Genomic DNA, 21,455 nt, shown 5'->3' with positions numbered 1-21,455 from the left:
TTTAAGACACTGAAACGTACCTGCATTAGTTCAAGGGAGTCCCCACCCGCTGCATCCTATACCTTATATAATAGATCTTGATGTTATTTAGAGAAAAGTGTCAAAATTTATTGAAGGCAGGCGAGATGCCCTAAGCGAGATGATTTGTTGAAGTGTCCCTCCAGTTTAACTGCTCATCCAATAGAGACCATGAGCGACAATACACAGCAAAGAATTGACCCCAGATTTGGGCAGCAGAGAGTGTTTGCTCTGGATGACCCCTCGGTTGATCCAGCGGTTGTGGCATATTTGGGCCGTGTGAGGCAGGAGGCCTTAACGACTAACGCTATCTCGCGAGCAAGTCTCGAGCAGAATAGCGGTCCTAAACATACTCATCAAGCGAGCATGTATGATGATGTCTCCGAAGAGTTACCTGTGGCGAAGAAACAGAGGACGGAAGTTCCTTCACTTATCAAACAAGCTCAGAAGCATTATGTGGAATGGAATCGGTGGCTCGACAAATTACAGGTTGAGTTGGAATCAAAGGGGAGTCAAATAGAAGAATACACAGATGAGCAGATGAATGCTCTGCTGTCACACCTGAAACGGTATATTGAGGGGAAACCCGAGAAGAAAGGTATACACACCCATCTTCTAAACCTACTCAGGGAGCATCATCCCACCAGCAATAGCGGCAAACTACCGGATGGGATGGACGAAGAATGGTCGGAAAATCTTATTATAAAGTTAGGTCGGTCGCGTATCCCAACGTTAGATATTCTCAAGACGCATATTATGAGCGATTTTAGTAGTTTGGAACCTCGTGGATACAAAGCGTGGGCGAAATTTGTGAAGGAAAACGAACCATCGCGAAGTATGTTTCACACTATGATACACCCTGGGAACATCTGGCTTCTGGTCAAATACATGAGCGAGCGTTGGATTGACGATCTTATCTCGAAAGCAAACCTCACTGCCAAGCTCAGCTATTGGCTCCTCTACACATTACTGTACCTGCCAACAAAAGTGACGGCGACCAACACGAGTACGCTACGTGACTTGGGGAAGAAGTGCCGTGATTTGATAGTAAACGATGCGAGAACAGTGGATACAGTCATTGCGCACGGGTCTGCCGAGATGGTCCAATTTGAAGCTACCCGTTTCCCAGCGGACTTGTCTGTGATCCAGCTTGCACTGGCAAGAATAGCCACTACATATGGCCAACAAGATCTATTCGAATTGTCCTGAAAGTGGAGTGGTGGTACGTTAATGCCTGCTGTCAGAAATGCACCTGCCTTGGGGCCCTTTATCGGGAAGAAGAAGATGAAAAAAAAGAGCGATGTGCGATGATAAGAAACGTTTGCTGCAGTGAAAAATTCTTCAGTGGGAGACCATTAACAGCTCATTGATTCTTGAACTCTGGTCGATTGTACAGCCTGGATTAGTTTGATTCGACAGGGGCACGACTGGGTACGGATATTTTCTTGTCTGCAAGCTGAATAGATATGTCTGAGGAGTTCCCAACACCGCAATTGATCGATGACCTGGAGGATCACCCACAGCACGATAACACCAGGGTGATCAAGGACTTGCTTGCCGGTACCGCTGGTGGTATTGCACAAGTTCTGGTTGGGCAGCCGTTCGACACCACCAAAGTGCGACTACAAACAGCGAAAGTGCGCACCACAGCGATGGATGTCGTGAAGAATCTGTTGGAGAAGGAGGGCCCTCGTGGGTTCTACAAAGGTACGCTAACGCCACTCGTAGGTGTTGGTGCCTGTGTCTCTTTACAATTCGGTGTCAACGAGGCAATGAAGAGGTTCTTTCGTAGCCAGAACGCGGAGAAAGGTATCACAGCGACGACTTTGTCCCTACCGCAGTACTACCTGTGTGGTCTCACTGGTGGTCTTACCAATTCTTTCTTGGCGTCTCCGATCGAACATGTGAGGATACGTTTACAGACGCAGGTTTCATCCGGGGCCGGGGCCGAGTTCAAGGGTCCCCTGGACTGTATCAAGAAGTTGCGGAGCCATGGCTCGTTGATGCGTGGGCTGACACCGACGCTTCTGAGGGAGGGTCATGGTTGTGGTACATATTTCTTGGTTTACGAGGCGCTCGTTGCAAACGAGATCAATAAGGGGTTGAAGAGAACGGAGGTACCAACGTGGAAGTTGTGTCTGTTTGGTGCGTTGTCCGGTACAACTTTGTGGATCATGGTGTATCCGATCGATGTCATCAAGTCGGTCATGCAGACGGACGGCCTTGTGACCCGGAAATGTGGTAATAACATGGGTCAAGTCGCGAAACATATCTTCAAGACGCACGGGATAGGCGGGTTTCTGAAGGGGTTTGGCCCGACGATTCTGAGAGCTGCGCCTGCCAATGGGGCCACGTTTGCCACATTTGAGCTGATGATGAGACTGTTGGGTTGATCCGTTCTCCCACCGCCTCTCTCTCTCTCTCTGTCTCTCTATCTAATACACGAAGTCAATGGTACGTATAAACGTGGTACCCAAAGTTTTAACATATATATGAACATTGCTTTAAATCACCGCTCCCTGCGGTTTACGTTGCTGGTCACTCGACATCCTCTAGTCTTTTGAGCAAGTACTCGACCTCGACGTCTTTGGTCAACGGGATGACGTACTCCTTGTATATTTTGACTAGGTACTCTGGCGTGATCCTGCGTTCGCCCTCCTTATTGGTCGGGTCAACACCGTAAACCTCTGCCTTTGTGGTCAGTCTCTGCAGAATCTTCTCCTCGACGGCCGAGTTTGTGATACTTGTGACAATCCCCTGTATGTCCCTCCTTTTGATGAGGTCCGTGTACAACTCGACGTCGTTCCTGAACTTGGCCTCCGCGACGAACTTTCCGAAATGGATCCTGCGGCTGAGTGCCTGAAGACACTCGATATCACAGGACGCAACGGACCCGTAGTTGTTCTCGTCGTCGTCCTCCAGTTTTGAAATGAGCGGCACCATCTTATCGATGTACACTTGCTTGATTGTGTCGTTGTAGTTGACCGCGGATGCTTGGGGTCCCAGCACCTGCGGGTAGTCTATCGCTGGGAGTATAGATTCCTTGATCTTATCTGGGAAGAAAGGAGTCTGGTCTGGCGACGTATACCTTCTGATCTGCGACTGCGTGATCTCCAAGTGGACGAGCAGCCAGTCCAAGAACGACCCGTGGAAGTCGTCGAGGTGCAGATGCGCGTTGTTGGGTGTGTACACGCCTGGGCAAGTCGCGAAATGTGACCGCTCGATGAACTTGAAGATGATCGAGTCCTCCATCTTGACGAGTTCCGCCCGAATGTTGTTCAAGTCGAGCACGCTGGCCGGGTTCGTGAAGTCCATGGTGTCTGTGTGCGTGTGCGTGTAGCGATTGTGCAACTAAGTCTCCGCACTCGAGCTTGTATCCCGTTCTTCCGATTTTTCGTCCTGGTGCTGATGCTGTGACCGATTGAGTCTGCTTATCAATTTTTCATTTCTGGCGATTTCGTTGTTAAGCTTTTGCTCATCGTCTCTGAACAGCAACCAGGACCTGATCCATAGGAACCTTCTGAGCTTGACGAGTTTCTCGCTGAATTGTTCCTGTGGTTCGCCCAGTTGCGGTGGGACGATCAACTCGGGCACCTCGACGTCCCCGTGATCAAAGCCGTCGTCGCGCCTTACCAACAGCTTATCTTGCAACTTCGCGAGGAAGTACGTCCCCTGGAGACACACGAGGAACCCAAACACGTACGCTAGGATATGGTCGCTGTCCCGCTCACCCTCGGACCCGCTGGCGGTCGCAGAAGCGTGAGTTTGCCAGTCCTGCTGGTCCTCCCACGTCCCCGCACGCCAGTACCTATAGTCCGCAGCAGCAGCTGTGCTTGCAGGGTGTGACCTCCCCGCGTAGCAACTTGACGGGTGTGCCCCAGTCCGTAGACACTCGTACGCGTGCGATATCACTTTGAACCGTTCCAGTTGGGCCCTTCTGGTGAGTACCACACCGCCGCATTGCACCTGCTGGTCCAGGTCCGGGTGGTACAACTTCGCGTACTGCAAGTACTTGTCCCTGAGGAGTCTCTTATTGGGTTTCGTTGATGGGTTCACTGAGAAGATCTCGTAAGGTGTTGGGTTCGACACCCTGTGTGGCCAGTGCGTGTCCAACTTCAACCTCATCACGCTTGCCGGAGTTGCCAGCAGTGCAGCACGAGGTATATGTGTGTGTATTTGCTACGATGTGATTTGTTATATAGTTACATGTGTATATATGCCGTGGAGACGTGTTGCTCAGTTCTGGTTCGTCGGTTTGGTGTTGTGGTACACGTTGCCCATATCGAGGTGTTCGATGCTACTGCCCGTGGTGCTTGGTGGCTGCTGGTGTTGCTGCTGTTGTAGTTGCAGTTGGTGCGGTTGTTGCGGAGGCTGGTGGTGGAAGGCGGTCTTGTTGTTGCCGTAGTCGTGGTACTGCTGCAGCGCGTTAGTAGTGTTCTTGATGCTGTTGTAGTCCTGGTATTGGGTAGGGTGCAGCTGCTGTGAGATCTGCTGTGGGGTGACCTGTGTCGCGGGCTGTGGGGCCAGTTGCTGCGGCGGCATGTTGTAGTAGTAGTAGTTCTGTGCCGGCGGTAGTCTTGTGTTTGCCGCGGCGGCGGCGCCCCCGCGTGCCGTGTGGGTGCCGTTCGTGCTGGCGGTCGTGTTGTTGGAGACCGAGGCGGCCGCGGTCGTGGCGGTCGTGGCCCCACTGCCACCCCCTCCGGCACCCATCGTCGCTGGGTTCGACACATAATCAGCAGTGGTGGTATAAGGAGCGACATCCTGGTACATCTGTTGCTGTTGCTGTTGTGTGCTCTTTGCGTCTGCGAAGTACGGCAGTACCACTTGTGAAGTGTTCTTCGAGATCGACGAGTAGTCCTGTCCTATACCGTACTGTTGTTGTGCCGCGGACATCGCCGCGTACTGTTGTTGTTGTTGTTGCTGTTGCTGTTGCTGTTGGAAGAAATCACCAGCAGCGTTGTTTGGCGCATTAGCACCTGCTGCCACGTTAGAGTTTGTGTTTGACCTCGATGAGCTTGGCGTGAAGGGCACAGTGTACGGGTAGTACGCTGCAGGGTTTGCCCCCGCTGACCCGCCGTAGAACCCGGAGATGGACATCGGCATATACGTGTTGGGCATCTCTGCAGTAGCCGTGGCCTGGGCGCCCGTGTTGACGTTGGCAGCTCCGGGGGGCGGCTGGTGGTACATGGACGGCACTGTGCTGCCGGCGTTCTGCGACAGCACTGGTATGTGTGGTTGTTGCAAGTGTTGGTGCTGTTGGCGTAGGTGTTCTTGCTGTTGGGCTTGTTGTAATTGTTGTTGTTGCTGGGCTTGCTGCTGCTGCTGCTGTTGTTCTTGTTGTTGCTGCTGCTGTTCTGCTTGCAACTGCAGTTTCTTCTTGGTGGTCTTACGAACCGGCTTATACTTGTACTGTGGGTACTTCCTCTCGTGTTCCAATTTCTCCTGTCTTGCCAGTTCATCCCACTGGTGTTTCTCCTCGGGCCCCAATTCCTTCCATTTGGTGCCCAGGATCTTTGAAATCTGCGTGTTGTGCGGTATATCAACGCCGTGTTTCGTCCAATCGTCGATCAGAATCCGATGGTAGTGCTGTCTGAACAGGATGAATGCGTTTCTGGGCCTGGGGATCTTCTTGACTCCCTTCTTGTTGTTTTTATTGACCAGTTGTCCGTTACTATCAGTGGGGACGGGCACTGCAGCAGCAGTTGTCGTGGCGGCGGTGCTGGTGGCGGCACCGCCGCCACCAGCACCTGCACTCCCGTTCGCCAGAGGATTGTGTAAAGCAGCCATCACCATCCTGCGTTTCCCCTGCTGAGCACACTTCCAGCCGAGATCTGTTCGAAACTGTACCGATACCAATCAATCAACCGGGTGCTTCTTTGCAAGGCACAAAACGGTGGAAAATTCGAGAAGAATCCGATTTTAAACAAAAAATTAGAAAAAAGAAGCAGCAAAAAAGAAAGAAAAGAAACAACAAAGAAAACCTACGCTGCCCCAGAAACCGCCGCAGAGCAAGAGACAAAACCCAGTCCGCCGCCTCAATAAGCAGCGTGTTCTTCCTATTCTCTGCTGTGCGTCTGGAAATTGAGTTTGCCGTTATATACTGTTTTAGTTCTGTTGTTTGTTTGTTTGTGTTCCCTCTCTGCCGTCCCCCCCCCGAGGCGCGGGCACACGCAACAATGCCCCCGGGCAGGAAAACACCTCAGCGACGGGGTCTGGGCGCAGCGGCGGGCGGAAAGAGCACGGGACAATGCCCAGCCCATTGTGCTGCGCGCTTTCTCTCGCGTCCGCGGCAGGCACGGGCCAGAGCAAGGGTCTGGGGGCGTGGGTGTGGGGGGTGGGCCCCAGGGTGGGGGTGTGCACCCAGACCCTCCTGCAGCGCGGGCCGCTATATAAGCCGGGCCGCTGCGAGGGCCGTCCGCGCGCGTGGTTCCTGCGGGTTTCCCCCGGGCCGTCGTTGCCTTCCTGGAGAACTCGGAGTTTAGCACGGGGCGCTGGGTAACGTGGGGGTGTGGCATGGGTGAGCAGGTGGTCGCCGGGTGGCAGACGGTGCTGGGCGGTGACGCCGGGGAGTGTCGGTACGCGGTGAGTGTGTCGCTGTGGGGGGTCGCCGGCCAGGGCCTGCTGCGGATCGTGCTCGCTGGCGGGCTGGAGGTCGCCACTGCGTTGGAGACCGCGTGTGTGGGCCGTGCGGGGGCGCTGGAGCGGTGGGTGTGGAGGGAGACGCGGCTGGTCAGCGCGGAGTGGGCCGCTGGCTGCGCGGTGCAGGGTGCGGCGTGTGCGGACAAGTTCGTGGACGCCCCTGCTCCGCCAAGAGTGGACTACGGCGGGGTGTACTACGTCGAGTGGGACAGGGCCAGTGGGGTGCTCACGGGGACGTATGTGGCAGGGGGGGAGCAACAAGAACAGACAGTGACACTCAAGCAGACACTGGGGCACAACACTGCGGGATCGGACAGTTACGCACTGGCGTAGTGTGTATTATTTATTGTATGTACGAATAGAAACAATTTTTTCAAAGCAGAAAGCTAGAGACTTCTGCTACAGTACAATTGTAACTAGACCCCGGAGACGCACACCGCACGGCACCATGGCTAGACAGGACCTCGTCACGAGATACACACATGTGTTCCCGCCACATGGGATGTACGCGAGTACACAGAGTGTTTCCGGTCTGCTCAACCAGTCCATGCCCATGGCTGCAATCTTCCTAAGAAACAAATTCGTAGGTTGGTTTGCATTGATACAGTCCATCCATTACTTCCTAAACACCTCAGAGGAGGAGATCTCCCTGGCTACCGCTAAGGAGGCACAGGATAAGAAGAACGAAAACCCGCTGGAGAAGTACCCTGTGTTGAAAGTCGCTCTCAGTTTCATTGGTCTGTGCGTTTGTTACTTGGAACTAGTATTCCCAAACGCTACAACTACTAAATAGAAAACGTATATAGTATAACTCTTAGCTGTGCTCTGTGCCAATGTCCTCGAACCAGTCGTGAGGACGCTCGCTGATGAACTTGGACATCAGGCCAATACACTTCGCATCCTCTAGGAGAACCACTTCGTGGCCACGGGTGCGCAAGTACGCCTCCCCGGGGGACGCAAAGTTCTTGTTCTCCGCAATGACAACTCGCGGGATACCGTACATGATAATAGCACCGGTGCACATGTCACAGGGCGAAAGAGTCGTGTAGAGCGTACACCGCTTGTAAACACCCCCAGGTAGCCTCCCACAGTTCTCCAAAGTGCTGATCTCACCGTGCAATGTGGCACTCCCCCGTTGGAACCGCATGTTGTGGCCACGACCAAGCACCTCACCGGATTCGTTGTCGATTAGACACCCTCCAATGGGGACCCCGCCCTCGGAAAACCCCTGGGCGGCCTCCTCGTACGCTACTTGTAACCCCAATTGATCAAATTTGCCAGACATGGCCAGCTGGAGCACCATAAGTCGACTGTTACTCATCGGGTTAACCACCAGTTAAAATTTTCACTTCTTGATGTAATGAACCGTGATACCCAAACTATACATAACCCGAGACCCAGACCCAGCCAGACCACAGCCCCCCAGCCAGGATGAACCCGCAAGTGACCAACATAGCCATCATGCTTGTCATGATGGGCGCGTCCCGTTTCATAGACATGGAGAACAAGACGGTCATCCTGTACATCCGCGTGCTGTACTGTTCCTGTGCAGCGGTCACTTGGCTCCTGTACCAACTCACCGCAGCACGCATCAACCGTGCCAATGACTTGTCCCTGTTGAAGTACGCGGAACCACCGCAGAATGCGCTCCTCGCAGCAACGTCACTGGCGGAGGATACCTCCCGTCCACGGCTCAAAGTGACCACCGTCCACGACTACGACATGGAGTCCATCCAGGCTGCGCTCAAGTCCCTGTACCAATCCCTCGCGTTCATGTTGTTCCTACACTTGTACCTCAAGTACAACAACCCTCTGTTCATGCAAGCCATCGGTCCCGTCAAGGGAGCCCTAGAGAACAACGTCGTCAAGATTCACCTGTTCGGTAAACCAGCCACGGGGAACCTAAGGAGACCGTTCCGTGCAGAATCCCTCTTGAGCAAGTTCAGCGGCGGCAGCGACGAGGTCAAGACCGATAAGAAGACTATCGAGGCCCTCGAAATGGCCGGTGAAGGAGGCGCCATCCGCAAACTGGACTGAACCGTGTGTATACGACATTAAGACTTATATCTTATATAACAACACACGCACACCCTCACTACGACGCACTGTACTGCAAAGCACTACCACGCATGGACTGTAAAGTGTTGCTGTTGGGAGCCGGTGGGCTCGGGTGCGAGTTGCTCAAGAACCTCGTGCAATTGCAAGTCAGCGAGGTCCACATAGTAGACTTCGACACGGTAGAGTTATCGAACCTCAACAGACAGTTCCTCTTCACAGAGGCAGACATCGGAAGCCCCAAAGCGGAGGCCGCTGCAAGGTACTTCCACAAGGCGCAAGTCAGCATCACCCCGCACGTGTGCGACTTGACGTCCCTCAGCACGCAGTTCCTCACACAGTTCGATGTCGTGCTCTCGGGACTCGACAGCATCGCCCCAAGAAGACACATCAATAACGTGCTGTGCTCGCTGGCACTTACGTCTCAATTCAGTACACTCATCCCACTGATAGACGCGGGCACGGAGGGACTCAGGGGGCACGTCAAAGTCGTCGTCCCGGGGGTCACATCCTGCTGGGAGTGTTCCCTGGGGACAGTGCCCGCCGAGGGGGCAGAGACAAACGTGCCCATGTGCACCATCGCAAACAACCCTCGCACCCTCGAGCATGTAGTCGAGTACTTCGTCGCAACTGAAGCGCCGGCACTCGACAACGACACGACGGGGACAGCACTTCAAGAACTCGTTGCCAAGTGTCGGCACAGGGCACAAGAACACGGGATCGATCCTCAGGGGATCACGGGCGCGTACGTCATGGGGGTAGTGCGTCGGATAATCCCGAACGTCGCCACAACGACAGCCATGGTCGCAGCACACGCAACGAACGAACTCATCAAGTGGCACCTGGACCTCGTTGCGGACCCGCCGGCGTACTGCAACTTCACCGTCGTCAACGGCACACAGGGCCACTTCCAGTACGCCTTCACCTACGCAAGAGACAGCAACTGTGCCGTCTGCAGCGAACTCTTCACCACTTAGTGGGTCTCCTCATCGCCCATCGTCCATGCACTTCGAATTATTTGAAGGAAGACCCTTGAACTTCGAGGTCCGGGGACCGTTGAAAACAGCTGTGGGAGGGAGGGTACCAGCTGTCGGTGAGTTCTACATAGCGTCATGTTGGCACGGGTGATGCGAGGAAGAGGGGTGCTGTTGGTGCGGAGTTGCCGTTTGAGGGACCCACTGAGCCCGTGGAGGTTTAGCAGGACTCATTCGTCAGCGGACCTATCGAAGGTGGGGGCCAGTCGCTGGCTGCTCCGTGGACCTCATAGGATCACTGCAACTACTACTACTGCTGCTGCTTCTGCTGCTACGAGGGCGTCGCTGAGCAACGACGTGCTGGTTGCGCCGCAGAAGGTCGTGTCGCGAGACGGTAGTCTCCCGGGACAGCAGATTCAGATCAGCGAGCGGGCTGCATGGAGACTCAAACAGATCTACGACGAATCGGGCGAGGTGCTCTCGATCAGTGTTGAGAGCGGCGGGTGCCACGGGTACCAGTACGTTTTGAAGCTGGTCTTGGACGACGCCGCATTGCCAGCGGACCAACCGGGAGACGACGAGTTCGCTGCAAGCAAGAACACCGTCACGTACGTCATGCCAGACCACGGCGGCAAGATCCTCATTGACGGGGAATCGCTCAGGATCCTCGACGGCACCACGCTCGCCTACACAACTGAACTCATCGGGTCCTCCTTCAAAATAACGGGCGGGAATCTCAAGAGCAAGTGCGGTTGCGGGACAAGCTTCGACATTAATTGAATTGAGGATACCCACGACCTAGCAGCAGCAACGACGCTCTGAATTCATCGCTTATATATTATCTGTGCATATTAATACTACTTTATTCGTAAATCGTTGAGGCACTCTTCCCCAGGAAGATTACTCGTTACTCGTTAGATCGCACTCACACTAACGATGGATTCCCTCAAGCACGGTCTTGTGAGTGCAGGGAAGCTCGGATACAAGGGCACCAAAAGTGTAGCGAAGTCTGGTTACAATTACAGCAAGAGCCACTACAACAAAGGATCGGACGTAAAGGGGAAACATTCCAAGTCGAGGGAAGAAGGTGAGGACGATGACGAGCCACCTCACCGCATTCCAATGAACAACAACGTGGATCCAGGGAGGTTTGTACCACCACCGGTGCATGGGAATCCAGGTGCACCGGGGCAACCGGCTCCTAACAGTCACTCGCAGGGATACTACAACCAACAAGGGCAAAACAGTGCCCCCTATGGGCAGGGACAACAGCAACACCCACAACAGAATGGGTACTACAATAGCCAGTACCCGCAGCAAGGAGGTATTCAACCTGCCGTCGGGCCTCCTCAGAATTCAGGTTTTAACGCTACCGCTGCTGATAACTACTACGGGCGGGCACCGAATCAACAGCAAAGTCCCCAACCTGCAACCCCGTATGGCCAGGTTCCGCCGCAGAACTTTCAACCTGCAACTCCATATGGACAGCCTCCACAACAGATGCAACAGACACAGGGGATGTATCCACAGTCAATGGGACAATCGCAGAGCCAGTACGGCCAACCTCCAGGGGCAACCAACTATGGCTCCCAACAGAGCACACCACCGGCGAATAGACCATCATATAACAATGCATACCCTTCAGCTCCTACACAAATTCCAGTACCACAGCAACCGGCGTACCCACAACAGAGCAGTAGCCACTCAGTGCCCACTGCAAACCAGTACGGATCTGCTCAAACACCTCCTCCAAACCAGTATGGTTCTGCTCAAGCACCTCCTCCAAACCAGTATGGTTCTGCTCAAGCAACTCCTCCAAACCAGTATGGATCTGCACCAGCAACTTCTCCAAACCAGTACGGATCTGCACCAGTACCCCCTCCAAACCAATTCCGCGCTGCACCATCTACACCCGGGGGCCAGTACCAAGCTCCACCAATTCCAGCGAATCAATACAATCCTGCGCCTATACCACATACAATGAATAACCCAATGGGGAACGCTCCTCAAAATCAACCTGGACCTGGACAACCTGCTGCGCAACAACAAACTCCCCAATTCCAAGTCAACACAAACATCGATTTGAGTTCGTTGCCGCCACCTCCTGTGCATAACCAAAGGAACAAAATAGTGAAGACGATGAACTCTGAACCAGCAGCTGGGGTGGATGTAGGGAGAGCAGAAGATGGATCAAATCATACAATGCCCGGCCATCAAGAAAGAGCATCTCCCCAGCCTAGTTTACCGGCCAGGAACAACAGGAGTGGTTCGGCAGAGAACGCAACACCTCCACCGGCATTGCCATCCAGAAGCAGAGGAGAAAGTACGATGCCAGCGGTTTCTCCTCGCGTACCTGTGAATTCAGAACCTCGTTTCGAAGCCGCTACAGAACGGCACACAGACTTCAACCAGCAAGGGAACAACTTCGAACCTACGAGTGGTACAACTAATGTGATCCAGCCTCCAGTGTTACCAGAAAGAAACTTGGATTACCTTGGCAAAGACTGTGCTGCCGTTTCAGCGAGTACACACTCATCATCTGATGTTCAACCAGATACTCCCCGAGCACAACAACCGGTGCCAAGCGAGCCTGTCCAGTCTCCCGCGGGTGCGCCTGTGATGGGGTTTGGTGATATCTCTGAACAACTGGCGCAAGTTACTTTACACAAAGTGTCTGATTCTTCAAGGACAGGTGTACCACCACCACCACCACCAACACAACATGGACAGTCCAGCCCCCGGTTGAATGAACGCAGTGCGTCTCCTGTATCGAACTACTCAAATTTTGCGAAGAAGGTACCTCCCAAGGTGCCCGTCAAGAAGGATTCATTGAAGAAGAAGGCGCCTCCGGTGCCCGTTAAGAAACCAGTTTTGCACAAACCTTTGACCCCTCCTGTCCGTGAATCTGGCACTGCCGGTGCTGCACCTGACGCAGATCAACTGGAGGAAAATCTGAGCCCGCTGGAGAGGTACAAGAGGAACGCAATGAAGAAGTAACACAAGATGAGCCACGGTTCATCTTGACGACGAGAAGTTAAGCCGTCTGATATACAGAAGTACGTAGGTACAAGACATGATATACAAATGATATGAATGATTATATGCCCTAATATTCTCTTCATTTGATCAAGGCAAAGAGGCAATTAGTTTCCTTGCCTTTCTCCTACAGGAACCATCTACTGCTTGGACAAAAGCGAGGCAAACTGTTCGATACTGATTTCACCGGAGCCGTCACTGACTTCTTTGAACATGGTGTCCAACTCTTCCTCGGTCAGCTGCTCGCCAATGGAGTTCAACACTTGTTTCAGCTCGCTCTTCGATATGTGGCCGTCTCCATTCTTGTCAAACACTTTGAACGCCTCTATCAGCTCCTGCTCGGAGTCCATGGCGTTCGCCTGGCGCGCCATGAGACTCAGAAACTCATCGAAGTCAATCTCGTTGTTCCCGTCCTGGTCGATCTCGTTCATCAAGTCCCGCACCTCGTCCTCACTGGGCGTGAGCCCAAGCGACTTCATCACTGTCGTCAACTCCGAGGCCGAGATGGACCCGCTCTTGTCCTTGTCGAACAAGTCGAATGCATCTCTGAACTCCTGTATCTGCTCCGCTGTCAAGTGTGCTGCCATCCCTTCAAAGAAAATAACAACAAAAATACTACTGCAATATCTCTCACAAGTACTCCTCCACCTCTTCCCGGTAAACTCTGCTGCGACTCTGGAAACCAGTACAACCTGTGACTGCGTGCGTATCCCCAGAGTCCCCTTTAATGGAAGGTCTTCACTTCAGTGACATTTTATATATATGAAAATTTTGACGGCTGATCGAAGAGGTCCGAGTCCCTACTACTCATGAAGGTGTGCAGTGGCCGTTATATGCTGTAGAACTTGATAAACTTGTCGATCTGGTCTGTTGTGTTTTCCTCCCGCAATGTGCGGTGTTTTTGGGACCCCTGTATACTGTAGACCCAGAATTTGTAATGCTCGTCGTCGCCGTAGCACTCAATGTACTTGTGGTCCCTTATGAGAGATTCCTCCTGGGCTCCGTTCATGCCAGGGAACGGATCCGTGTTCTTGAATTGGTGCAGGATTCTCCCTGTGAGGTATGTATAAAACCTGCTCATCAGTGTCGGATTGTAGCCCCCACCGCCCAGTAAGATGACATGTGCTTGCGTAGAATGCGACATGACGTCCAGGATGCATTTTGTGAGTCCGCGGATGGACAGTTGCCACTCGTGGAATGTGTCCCCGAGGAGGCCGTCGCCTCCGCATTGTATGACGATGACCTCGGGTCCGTGCCGTTGAATCAGCGGATTCACAACCTGGTCCACAAGTCCCTGGAGGAACGAGTCCGTGAGGCCGTGCTGGAGCGGGAGATTGACAGTGTCGAACCCGCTTGATCCCTCAAGGGAACCAGTGCAGGGGAAGAAACCGGGTTCGTACAGGTGCAGGGAGATTGTCTGCACTTTCTTGGTGAACTTAAAAGCCCGTTCGACGCCGTCGCCGTGGTGCAGATCGAAGTCGAGGTACGTGACTTTGCCGGTACCTTGTTTCCGCAGTTTCTGGATCAGCAGCACAATGTCGTTCACGTAGCAGAACCCACTTGCTTTGCCCTTGGATGCATGATGCCGACCGCCGTCCCAGTTCATACCGATAAACCTCTTGTCAAGGGCGGCTTTTCTCAGCAGACAGTCCGCCAGCTGTAGCGTTGCCCCAGTGACGGTGCGTACGTACATGGGTAAGTAGGAGAATATGGGACAATCACCCTCCAGATTGAACACTTTCAGTGCCTCCTCCTTGGCCTCTGATCCAGATATGCCGTCGTCATCGTCTGAGTCGAGGGGCCGCTTTCTAGACGGCGTTATTTCGTCAGATACTCTGAGATAGTACTGGAACAGCTCCTTCCAAGAATCAAACCCACATTGGTCCACTCCTTCACCAGTTTCCCCCCACTCGAGAGCAACGCCGTTTAAGTAGTTCCAGCCCGTCTCGCCATCGCTGTCATACAGTTGCACCCTATTGTGCTGCTCATTCAAAACAGTATCTACGTACTCCCTCTGGTGAAATTGGACGAGTTGGTCCCGATGAGCCACCGCGTCAACGATGCACTCATCGACATGATCGAGCAAGCCGTATACCTCGATGAGCGCATGCGTTAGCCGCGATTTGAGATACTTGTTACAGGGCAGCAGATCTGCCACTGCCGATTGGAAGGGTGAAGTTGCAATGGCAACGTACGACATTACAGCAGCAGCAACAACACCAGACAACTGTTAAGAAGAAGTTTTATCCATCGTGAGGTCACAACACGTCCAAACCGGTACGTTTCTCGATGACCACTGCGTCCCTAGTGCTTTAAAGCTTCAAATTGTGGAAAGTGTAAAAAGTTGAACCAGTTGCTGCTGAGCTCGCACTGCACAGCAGGTGAACCGGTCAATCAAGGGTGTCTGAGCTCATTGGGAAGGACACAATATCACCTGTGGGTATTGAGTTAGTGTTGCTTTCCATTTGTTCTTTTAAAATCAGTCAATATGGCAGTGGACTCGTACGTGGAGGTTCTGGATCAGATGGTGAAACTTTTCAAAGTTTACAAACCTGGTGAAGTAACGCTGGAGAACATTCTAAGGCTGTGTCAGACTCTTAACCTCGAATCGTTTATTGAGGATGTTGGCGAGGGTACAGAAAGGCTGTCGACTGCGTCGAAGATCATCGTGATCGATATCGATTTCGATAAAATGGAGGGGAAAGTAAAGCAGGTGAAGCTGGTCCTGGCGTCCACTTATAATTCCTTCAACTACTACGCTCCAGACGCTACAGGGAACCCAAACAAGGAGGACAACATTCTCTTGAACTCGCTGGTTAACTTTGCAGACCTGAAGCAGTTCCAAGCGAATTTGCAGTTTTTGTACCTGCTGGACACATATTCCCAATTGGATATGGAGAACGGCAGTAGCACTACCAACGGGCACGGCAATAACAATAATGCTGACAGCTCCGCTAACTCCACCAACCCAATAGGCGGTGGAAACTCATTGAGTTCCACAACCAAAAACGGGAAACTCGATCTATTCAAATACTACACCGAATTGGTGGAATTCTTAGGGCAGTATTTCATAGACTTCAATATCCAATTGGAAGTCACGCCTAATCTGAACAGTATCTTTGGTATATATATACACAGTGGGGACCAAATACTAGCGGTGATTAAGCTAGCCAAGGCAAAATCCCCGACTACCAGATTATACGAGTACGTTTACTCAAAGGAAACGAAACGCTGGATCAACGAGTTCCCAGAAAATTACGTTAACGGGCTGAGTCTGGTGATGGAGATCCAAGATAAGGCTGTATGGTTTCCTCGAGAGTTTCTGTCCGAGGATATAATATTTGAAAGGTTGAAAGACGATGACTTTGTCGCACCGATTGTCGACGTTCTCATCAATAACACTACTGAGGGTGTCAATGGTTCAATTTCTAACAGATTGTTTAATACAAGTCAAAATATCAGCCTCTTAAACGATTTCACGACAAAACTAATCAATGTCACAAAGTTTGATATCAGCAACGACAATCTGGACCTCGTTGCGGAGATACAAAAATGGATCTTGTGGTACAACACCGTCCTGCAAAGAATTGTTGAAACGTTAAACCGAAATTCACTAAGGGGAGGATCATTAGATGTCCCAAATGGTGCAGAAAACAACGAAGATGACCTTGGCAACAAACATGGTGGCAGGTTAAGAAGACAAAGCATAGTGGTAGGGTCAACCACCGTCCATAAACGCAGAAAATCCTCGAATAAAAACAAGAGACCGAGCTTTACAGAGTCCACCATGCTGAAGGAACAAGGCCTTCAGCAGTTTAATCTTCACGATATTTTAACTCAGCCCGTAATCGAGGAAAATGGGATGGACGCTTCAAACGAAGAAGCACTAGTTATTGAAGGCGATGACGATGATAAAATGGATATATGTGCAGATGATGAACAGGTACCGACCGCGGGGACAGCTATGCACCAACTGGTGATTAGTGAAGATCATATATCCTTGAACGGGAAGATCAACTGTAGTCTATATGAACCTCCAGAAAACTGGAAGAAATTCTTTCGTGCATTCGAAACGTGGGCCTCATAAAATCGAACAGTGTGTTTACTGTGAGTGATACAGTAAGTTTTAGTAACAGCGTTCTTTCAACGCTTCATTTTAGTGCACATCTCCGTAAGAGGTGCAAAAAGAAAAGTCTTTGTTTCATGGACGTTAATCGTGTTGATAAGTAATTACAGCACGATAAATAGTAGACCTACTTGATTCAGTACGGTAGGGCCACTACGAAGCCTACGTACTGGTAATAAAAAAACCAGTGAGTCTTATATATGACTACATATGTCTTAATAGAAGAATATAAAATATGTCTTCGTTTCTTTAGTTATGACGACTTATGACAAATATTCGGAAAAAGTATTCAGCGTAAAAGAACTGACACTGTAGCCGCACTGTTGTAGATGCAGATAGATTGAATTTAAAAAAATATAATATGCACGTAAAGTCTTCCTACAATCAACAACAGGCGTCTAAATCCTAATTCCACATGATATTAAAATAGGCAATTTGGCAGATACTTCACTTTGGTACAGAGTTCGTATTATAAAGGAATGCGAGCAAAATGTACTATTAAGTTATGTTGAATCCATCTAATTTTTTTGAGTGGTGCCCTAACCACTCAGATTGAGGTCAAAGCACAAAAACGCTTTATACACATCTGATATGTACATGTTTTATTTCAGTTTCATTTATTCCTCTGTCAGCATATCTATATCGCTTTTTATTATTACAACAAGTTATATATAAGACTATTCGTCGTAATTCTCATCTTCCTCAACCTCTCTGACTACACTCTCCCTCAATTCCTCGCTTTCATTTGCCTTGTCATCGGTTCCCTTAGATCCGTGGTCAGAGCTAGCACCATTGCTTTGCTCCTCTTTTCTTCCTCCCGAAGCTTAGCCTCCTCTTTCAACTTCTCTATCGCTTCCGCGGATGGTTTGATCACAATATCTTCTTCTGGTTTTTCATCGATCGTTGTTTGTCCTGCTTCGGTCGCAGCTGAATCGTTAGGATCCTCCGCGGTTGATTCCTTTGACTGTTCGGGTGCAACCTTTGACGAAAGACTCAGCGCAGGAGCTGTATGAGGAGATGCGCTTGCTGTTAGTTCAGCAGCGGTGGAAGGTGCCACTTCTTTCTTTTCTTCATCAACAGGGTTCGCAACTGTGGGAACTGCGGCTGTCGTAGGTTCTGTAAGAGCAGACGTTATTGGAGCTGCAGGAACTGAAGGAGTCACAGGTGCTGGCCCAGCAGACGTTTCCGTTGGTTCTTCTCTAACGACCGTCGTATTCGCGCCCGTGGGTTCGGTAGCTGTTTTAGAAACTGGTGGCGTCAACTCCTTAGCGGCAGGCGCGGCATTATCGACAGCAGGTGCCACAGCGGGCGACGAAACAGGCGTCTTCTCCTTAGTAAGGGGACCAGAGGGTGGTTCTTGTTCGTGTACTGTATCACTTACATTGTGCACGACAGTAGGTTCTCCCACTGTTGGTGCTGATGTCTCTTCCGTCTTTACCTTTTTAGTCTGAGGTTCGTTAAAATCGTGTTCCTCTTCCCTTTCTGTCGCGTCTGCACTTGATACAGCCGCGTTTACTAAAGTTTGGATGTTACCACTGACTGATCTTTTCCTTGCTCCCTCGGGCTCGTGTGCTTCAATCGGAGGTTTAGGCAGCGACGCAGTGTCCGAGTTAGCAGTGTTTCCCAAAACGGACGTGATACTGTTCAAAGAAGGGGGTTGATTCGTTACGGTGCTGCCTGATGGCAGCATTTGTGGCTGATTCAAAATAGGCTGCAGAGTTGCCGTCCCACTGTTTGTTATATTGCTGTTCGCGCCGTCGTTGTTCAGTAGTCTCATAGGAGCTTGGGCCTGAGCCTGTGCTTGAGCTTGTGCCAGTGCATGGGCTTGAGCTTGCGCTTGCGCTTGAACTTGTTGCTGCTGCATGATATGTTGTTGTTGTGCATGTTGCTGTGCCTGTTGTTGCGCATGTTGTTGCTGTTGTTGAGCTTGTTGCTGTTGCTGAGCCTGCTGCTGCTGTTGCTGTTGTTGTTGCTGTTCTGCTTGCTGCTGCACTAGCTGCTGGTGTTGCGCCTGAACTTGAGCGTGTTGCATAGAGGCGAGCTGTTGAGGCAATATCTGCTGCGTAGCCTCGTATTGTTGTGGCACCAATCCCTGTGGCATTGGTTGCAACTGTACTGCGGCAGCACCGGATTGGCTTAGCGGCCCCGTCGCGTACATTGTTGCTACTGGTGGTCTCACATTCAGTGGATTGGTGTGATCTGTAGTTTGCAAAGTGGGCTGTAGCATCACTGGAGGTGCTTGCTGTTCACTTGAGGTTGTCGTTATAATACCTGGATGTTGCATTGTCTGTGGTGGTGGTGGGGGTAGCTGTTGTTGTTGCTGTGAGGGTTGCACAGGCTGTCCGCCCGGGTGGGACAACTGCTGCGTTAAGGCGTCCAGTCTCTTCCTAATGTGAATATTTTCTGGGTCAAGTCTTGCCGCCTGTTTGTACGCATCCAGCGCATCGGTCAGCTGGTTATTGCATGTCTCGTACAGCGTCCCCAAATCGTACCACACCTCACTGATGTAAGGGTTCAGTCTGATAGCTCTCGTGTACGCGTCCAAAGCGTCCCTGTACTGGGATATCTGGTAGTACAATACACCGATGGAACACCAGAAGATCGGGTTTCTCGAGTCTCTATTTACAGCCTGTTGGAAGGCGTCGTACGCGGCGGTGTAATCGCTTCTGACCATGTGCACCCTACCAAGATGGTACCAGGTGGTAGCATCCGAGGGGTCGACCTCTAGGGACTTTAACAGGTAGTTCAGCGCCTTCTGTGGGTCGTAGAACTGCACGTTGTTCATCCCGTACAGACAACCTAGTTGTTGCAACACTTTCGCGTGGTGTTCGTTCTGTACGAGCACGTTCTCGTACGCGTCGCGAGCGTTCGCCCAGTCACCCATGCTCTCGAGCACGGACCCCAGTTGGAACCAGATATCCCACTCCTGTAGTGGGGAAGGTGGCTGCTGTAGGATGTACCTGAAGCACTCCAGTGCCTGTTGCCACTTGTTCTGGTGCTTGTAGATGATCCCGAGCCTGAAGTAGATCTCATTGGCCTTTTCGAAGTGTGGGTCGAGTTCGAGTACTTTCGCAAACGCCTCTTCTGCGTAGTCAAGGGACCCGTACCTGTCGTACAGGATCCCGATGCCATGCCACAGCTTGGGGACGTTTGGGTTCGACAGATGGTACAGTGCCTGCTGGTATGCGTTGTACGCGCGTTGAAGGTCATCCAACATCAGGTAGCAGTGTCCCAATGTGGCCCAGACGTCTGACAACTCTGGGTTCACCTGTAGCGCACGCTCGTATAGTTCTGCTGCTCGTTGAAACATGTCTCTAGACCGGTAAAGGTGCGCCAGTGACGTGAGGGCCTTTGTTGAGGATGGGTTGTACTGCAGTGTTGCGTCGTACGCTAGTGCAGCACGGTCCGCGTCCCCGACAGTCTCTGCGAGCGAGGCGATGGAAAGCCAAGTTTCAGCAGTAGACTGAGTAAGCGGGTCTTGTTGTGCAGCTGCTGCTGCGGCCGCAGCAGCAGCATTCTCAGCACCGTTGGCGATGACGATACTGCCGTCATTCTGAGCAGTGCGGGGACTCTCGCCATTTATACGGTGCAATTTACTGGAACTGCTCTTAGCAGTACCAGCTCCTACTGTATTTGGAGTTGTGTTCATTATAGCTGGCATAAACTGTTGCTATGTGAGCCTTTAAAAGTGGAAAAAAAAACACGTATATAACCTTGCACAAACGAACCAGAAGCAGTTACTGTTTGCTCCACTGTGTATGTTTCCCCTTTCTAGAACTTGGGGTCCAATTCAAACCGAAAACAAAAGCTTGTGGTCTCTATCTCGAAGGTAAAAGAAGAAAGAGAAGGTATGCAATCACTTCACTCCCAAGCAAAACTTTTTTCCTATATCCAAAAGCGAGACGTGAAGAAGTGTACTTTATTTGGACGAAGAAAGAAAAAAAAAAAGGAAACCGAGAGAGGACGAGAAAGACTGTTTCTTTAAAAGAGAAAAAAACAGAGAAAATATACTCAAGAAAGCAAGAAACATGCAGGAGAGAAGTGGGATACCGGGAGAGAAACAAACAGCGGAAGAAAAAAAATAAAATAAAATAACAGAAGAACAACGACGACAACTGGTATTAGTTGATCATCAACAACAAACGCACAAAACGGGCGAACTTTGAGTCGAAGCTCAGAAAAAGAAAAGAAAAGAGAAAAAAAAGGCAAACTGGCAGAGAACAATAGAAAACAAAGAGCGCGAAATAAACAACACGGCACGGCAACACAATACGCGAGCGCGCAGAAACAATAGCCGCAACGGTGCAGGAAAAATGCCCTTTGCGGCTCGAAGACGCTGCCCTAATCATGCATGACAAATCGGTGGAAGCAATCATATCTTGGGCATTCTAAGGAACTTGCATTGTTCCACGGGCGGTGCACAGAAATGGGCGTGGGAGGTGGGGGGCAAACGAAGGAACGGGGCGAGGGGGGAGGGGTTAAGGGGGGAAAGCAAACAAGGGAAAAGCGGAAATGCGTCACGTGGGAGAGTGGAAGAGGGTAACACTGACCCATTCCGGTAACGCCTATCGGCTCCCATCTTGCCAAAAACTGTGCAATCTTGAATT

At 51.4% G+C, this 21,455-nt stretch overlaps 15 protein-coding genes across 15 annotated transcripts; 8 read left to right on the top strand and 7 right to left on the bottom strand.

The window, feature by feature from the left end:
* Positions 1 to 189: 189 nt before the first annotated feature.
* On the top strand, positions 190 to 1,227 carry BRR1 (Brr1p; the record flags this gene model as incomplete). Its single annotated transcript, XM_022609328.1, has 1 exon — positions 190 to 1,227. One exon carries the CDS (start codon positions 190 to 192, stop codon positions 1,225 to 1,227), a length of 1,038 nt encoding a protein of 345 aa, XP_022465736.1.
* A 257-nt stretch (positions 1,228 to 1,484) lies between these two features.
* YMC1 (organic acid transporter) lies at positions 1,485 to 2,411 on the top strand (the record flags this gene model as incomplete). Its single annotated transcript, XM_022609327.1, has 1 exon — positions 1,485 to 2,411. The coding sequence occupies one exon, from the start codon at positions 1,485 to 1,487 to the stop codon at positions 2,409 to 2,411; it is 927 nt and encodes a 308-aa protein (XP_022465735.1).
* A 145-nt stretch (positions 2,412 to 2,556) lies between these two features.
* On the bottom strand, positions 2,557 to 3,333 carry ARO7 (chorismate mutase ARO7; the record flags this gene model as incomplete). Its single annotated transcript, XM_022609326.1, has 1 exon — positions 2,557 to 3,333. The coding sequence occupies one exon, from the start codon at positions 3,331 to 3,333 to the stop codon at positions 2,557 to 2,559; it is 777 nt and encodes a 258-aa protein (XP_022465734.1).
* Positions 3,334 to 3,369: 36 nt separating this feature from the next.
* Positions 3,370 to 4,143, bottom strand: JID1 (Jid1p; the record flags this gene model as incomplete). Its single annotated transcript, XM_022609325.1, has 1 exon — positions 3,370 to 4,143. One exon carries the CDS (start codon positions 4,141 to 4,143, stop codon positions 3,370 to 3,372), a length of 774 nt encoding a protein of 257 aa, XP_022465733.1.
* A 111-nt stretch (positions 4,144 to 4,254) lies between these two features.
* Positions 4,255 to 5,805, bottom strand: ROX1 (Rox1p; the record flags this gene model as incomplete). Its single annotated transcript, XM_022609324.1, has 1 exon — positions 4,255 to 5,805. The coding sequence occupies one exon, from the start codon at positions 5,803 to 5,805 to the stop codon at positions 4,255 to 4,257; it is 1,551 nt and encodes a 516-aa protein (XP_022465732.1).
* Positions 5,806 to 7,105: 1,300 nt separating this feature from the next.
* KNAG0H00700 (uncharacterized protein) lies at positions 7,106 to 7,450 on the top strand (the record flags this gene model as incomplete). Its single annotated transcript, XM_022609323.1, has 1 exon — positions 7,106 to 7,450. The coding sequence occupies one exon, from the start codon at positions 7,106 to 7,108 to the stop codon at positions 7,448 to 7,450; it is 345 nt and encodes a 114-aa protein (XP_022465731.1).
* A 21-nt stretch (positions 7,451 to 7,471) lies between these two features.
* On the bottom strand, positions 7,472 to 7,960 carry FCY1 (cytosine deaminase; the record flags this gene model as incomplete). Its single annotated transcript, XM_022609322.1, has 1 exon — positions 7,472 to 7,960. One exon carries the CDS (start codon positions 7,958 to 7,960, stop codon positions 7,472 to 7,474), a length of 489 nt encoding a protein of 162 aa, XP_022465730.1.
* A 128-nt stretch (positions 7,961 to 8,088) lies between these two features.
* On the top strand, positions 8,089 to 8,694 carry KNAG0H00680 (PHO88 family protein; the record flags this gene model as incomplete). Its single annotated transcript, XM_022609321.1, has 1 exon — positions 8,089 to 8,694. The coding sequence occupies one exon, from the start codon at positions 8,089 to 8,091 to the stop codon at positions 8,692 to 8,694; it is 606 nt and encodes a 201-aa protein (XP_022465729.1).
* Positions 8,695 to 8,786: 92 nt separating this feature from the next.
* Positions 8,787 to 9,689, top strand: UBA3 (NEDD8-activating protein UBA3; the record flags this gene model as incomplete). The annotated part of the gene is made up of 1 exon (XM_022609320.1): positions 8,787 to 9,689. One exon carries the CDS (start codon positions 8,787 to 8,789, stop codon positions 9,687 to 9,689), a length of 903 nt encoding a protein of 300 aa, XP_022465728.1.
* A 135-nt stretch (positions 9,690 to 9,824) lies between these two features.
* ISA2 (Isa2p) lies at positions 9,825 to 10,466 on the top strand (the record flags this gene model as incomplete). Its single annotated transcript, XM_022609319.1, has 1 exon — positions 9,825 to 10,466. One exon carries the CDS (start codon positions 9,825 to 9,827, stop codon positions 10,464 to 10,466), a length of 642 nt encoding a protein of 213 aa, XP_022465727.1.
* A 156-nt stretch (positions 10,467 to 10,622) lies between these two features.
* On the top strand, positions 10,623 to 12,683 carry KNAG0H00650 (uncharacterized protein; the record flags this gene model as incomplete). Its single annotated transcript, XM_022609317.1, has 1 exon — positions 10,623 to 12,683. One exon carries the CDS (start codon positions 10,623 to 10,625, stop codon positions 12,681 to 12,683), a length of 2,061 nt encoding a protein of 686 aa, XP_022465726.1.
* A 179-nt stretch (positions 12,684 to 12,862) lies between these two features.
* Positions 12,863 to 13,309, bottom strand: KNAG0H00640 (uncharacterized protein; the record flags this gene model as incomplete). Its single annotated transcript, XM_022609316.1, has 1 exon — positions 12,863 to 13,309. The coding sequence occupies one exon, from the start codon at positions 13,307 to 13,309 to the stop codon at positions 12,863 to 12,865; it is 447 nt and encodes a 148-aa protein (XP_022465725.1).
* A 242-nt stretch (positions 13,310 to 13,551) lies between these two features.
* Positions 13,552 to 14,922, bottom strand: HOS1 (histone deacetylase; the record flags this gene model as incomplete). Its single annotated transcript, XM_022609315.1, has 1 exon — positions 13,552 to 14,922. The coding sequence occupies one exon, from the start codon at positions 14,920 to 14,922 to the stop codon at positions 13,552 to 13,554; it is 1,371 nt and encodes a 456-aa protein (XP_022465724.1).
* A 288-nt stretch (positions 14,923 to 15,210) lies between these two features.
* Positions 15,211 to 16,809, top strand: MED1 (Med1p; the record flags this gene model as incomplete). Its single annotated transcript, XM_022609314.1, has 1 exon — positions 15,211 to 16,809. One exon carries the CDS (start codon positions 15,211 to 15,213, stop codon positions 16,807 to 16,809), a length of 1,599 nt encoding a protein of 532 aa, XP_022465723.1.
* A 766-nt stretch (positions 16,810 to 17,575) lies between these two features.
* CYC8 (transcription regulator CYC8) lies at positions 17,576 to 20,497 on the bottom strand (the record flags this gene model as incomplete). Its single annotated transcript, XM_022609313.1, has 1 exon — positions 17,576 to 20,497. One exon carries the CDS (start codon positions 20,495 to 20,497, stop codon positions 17,576 to 17,578), a length of 2,922 nt encoding a protein of 973 aa, XP_022465722.1.
* Between the last annotated feature and the right edge of the window lie 958 nt (positions 20,498 to 21,455).

Source organism: Huiozyma naganishii, chromosome 8 (genome assembly GCF_000348985.1).
Source record: "Huiozyma naganishii CBS 8797 chromosome 8, complete genome".
NCBI classification, from domain to species: Eukaryota; Fungi; Ascomycota; class Saccharomycetes; order Saccharomycetales; family Saccharomycetaceae; genus Huiozyma; species Huiozyma naganishii.
This window is presented reverse-complemented; position numbering and strand designations above follow the sequence as displayed.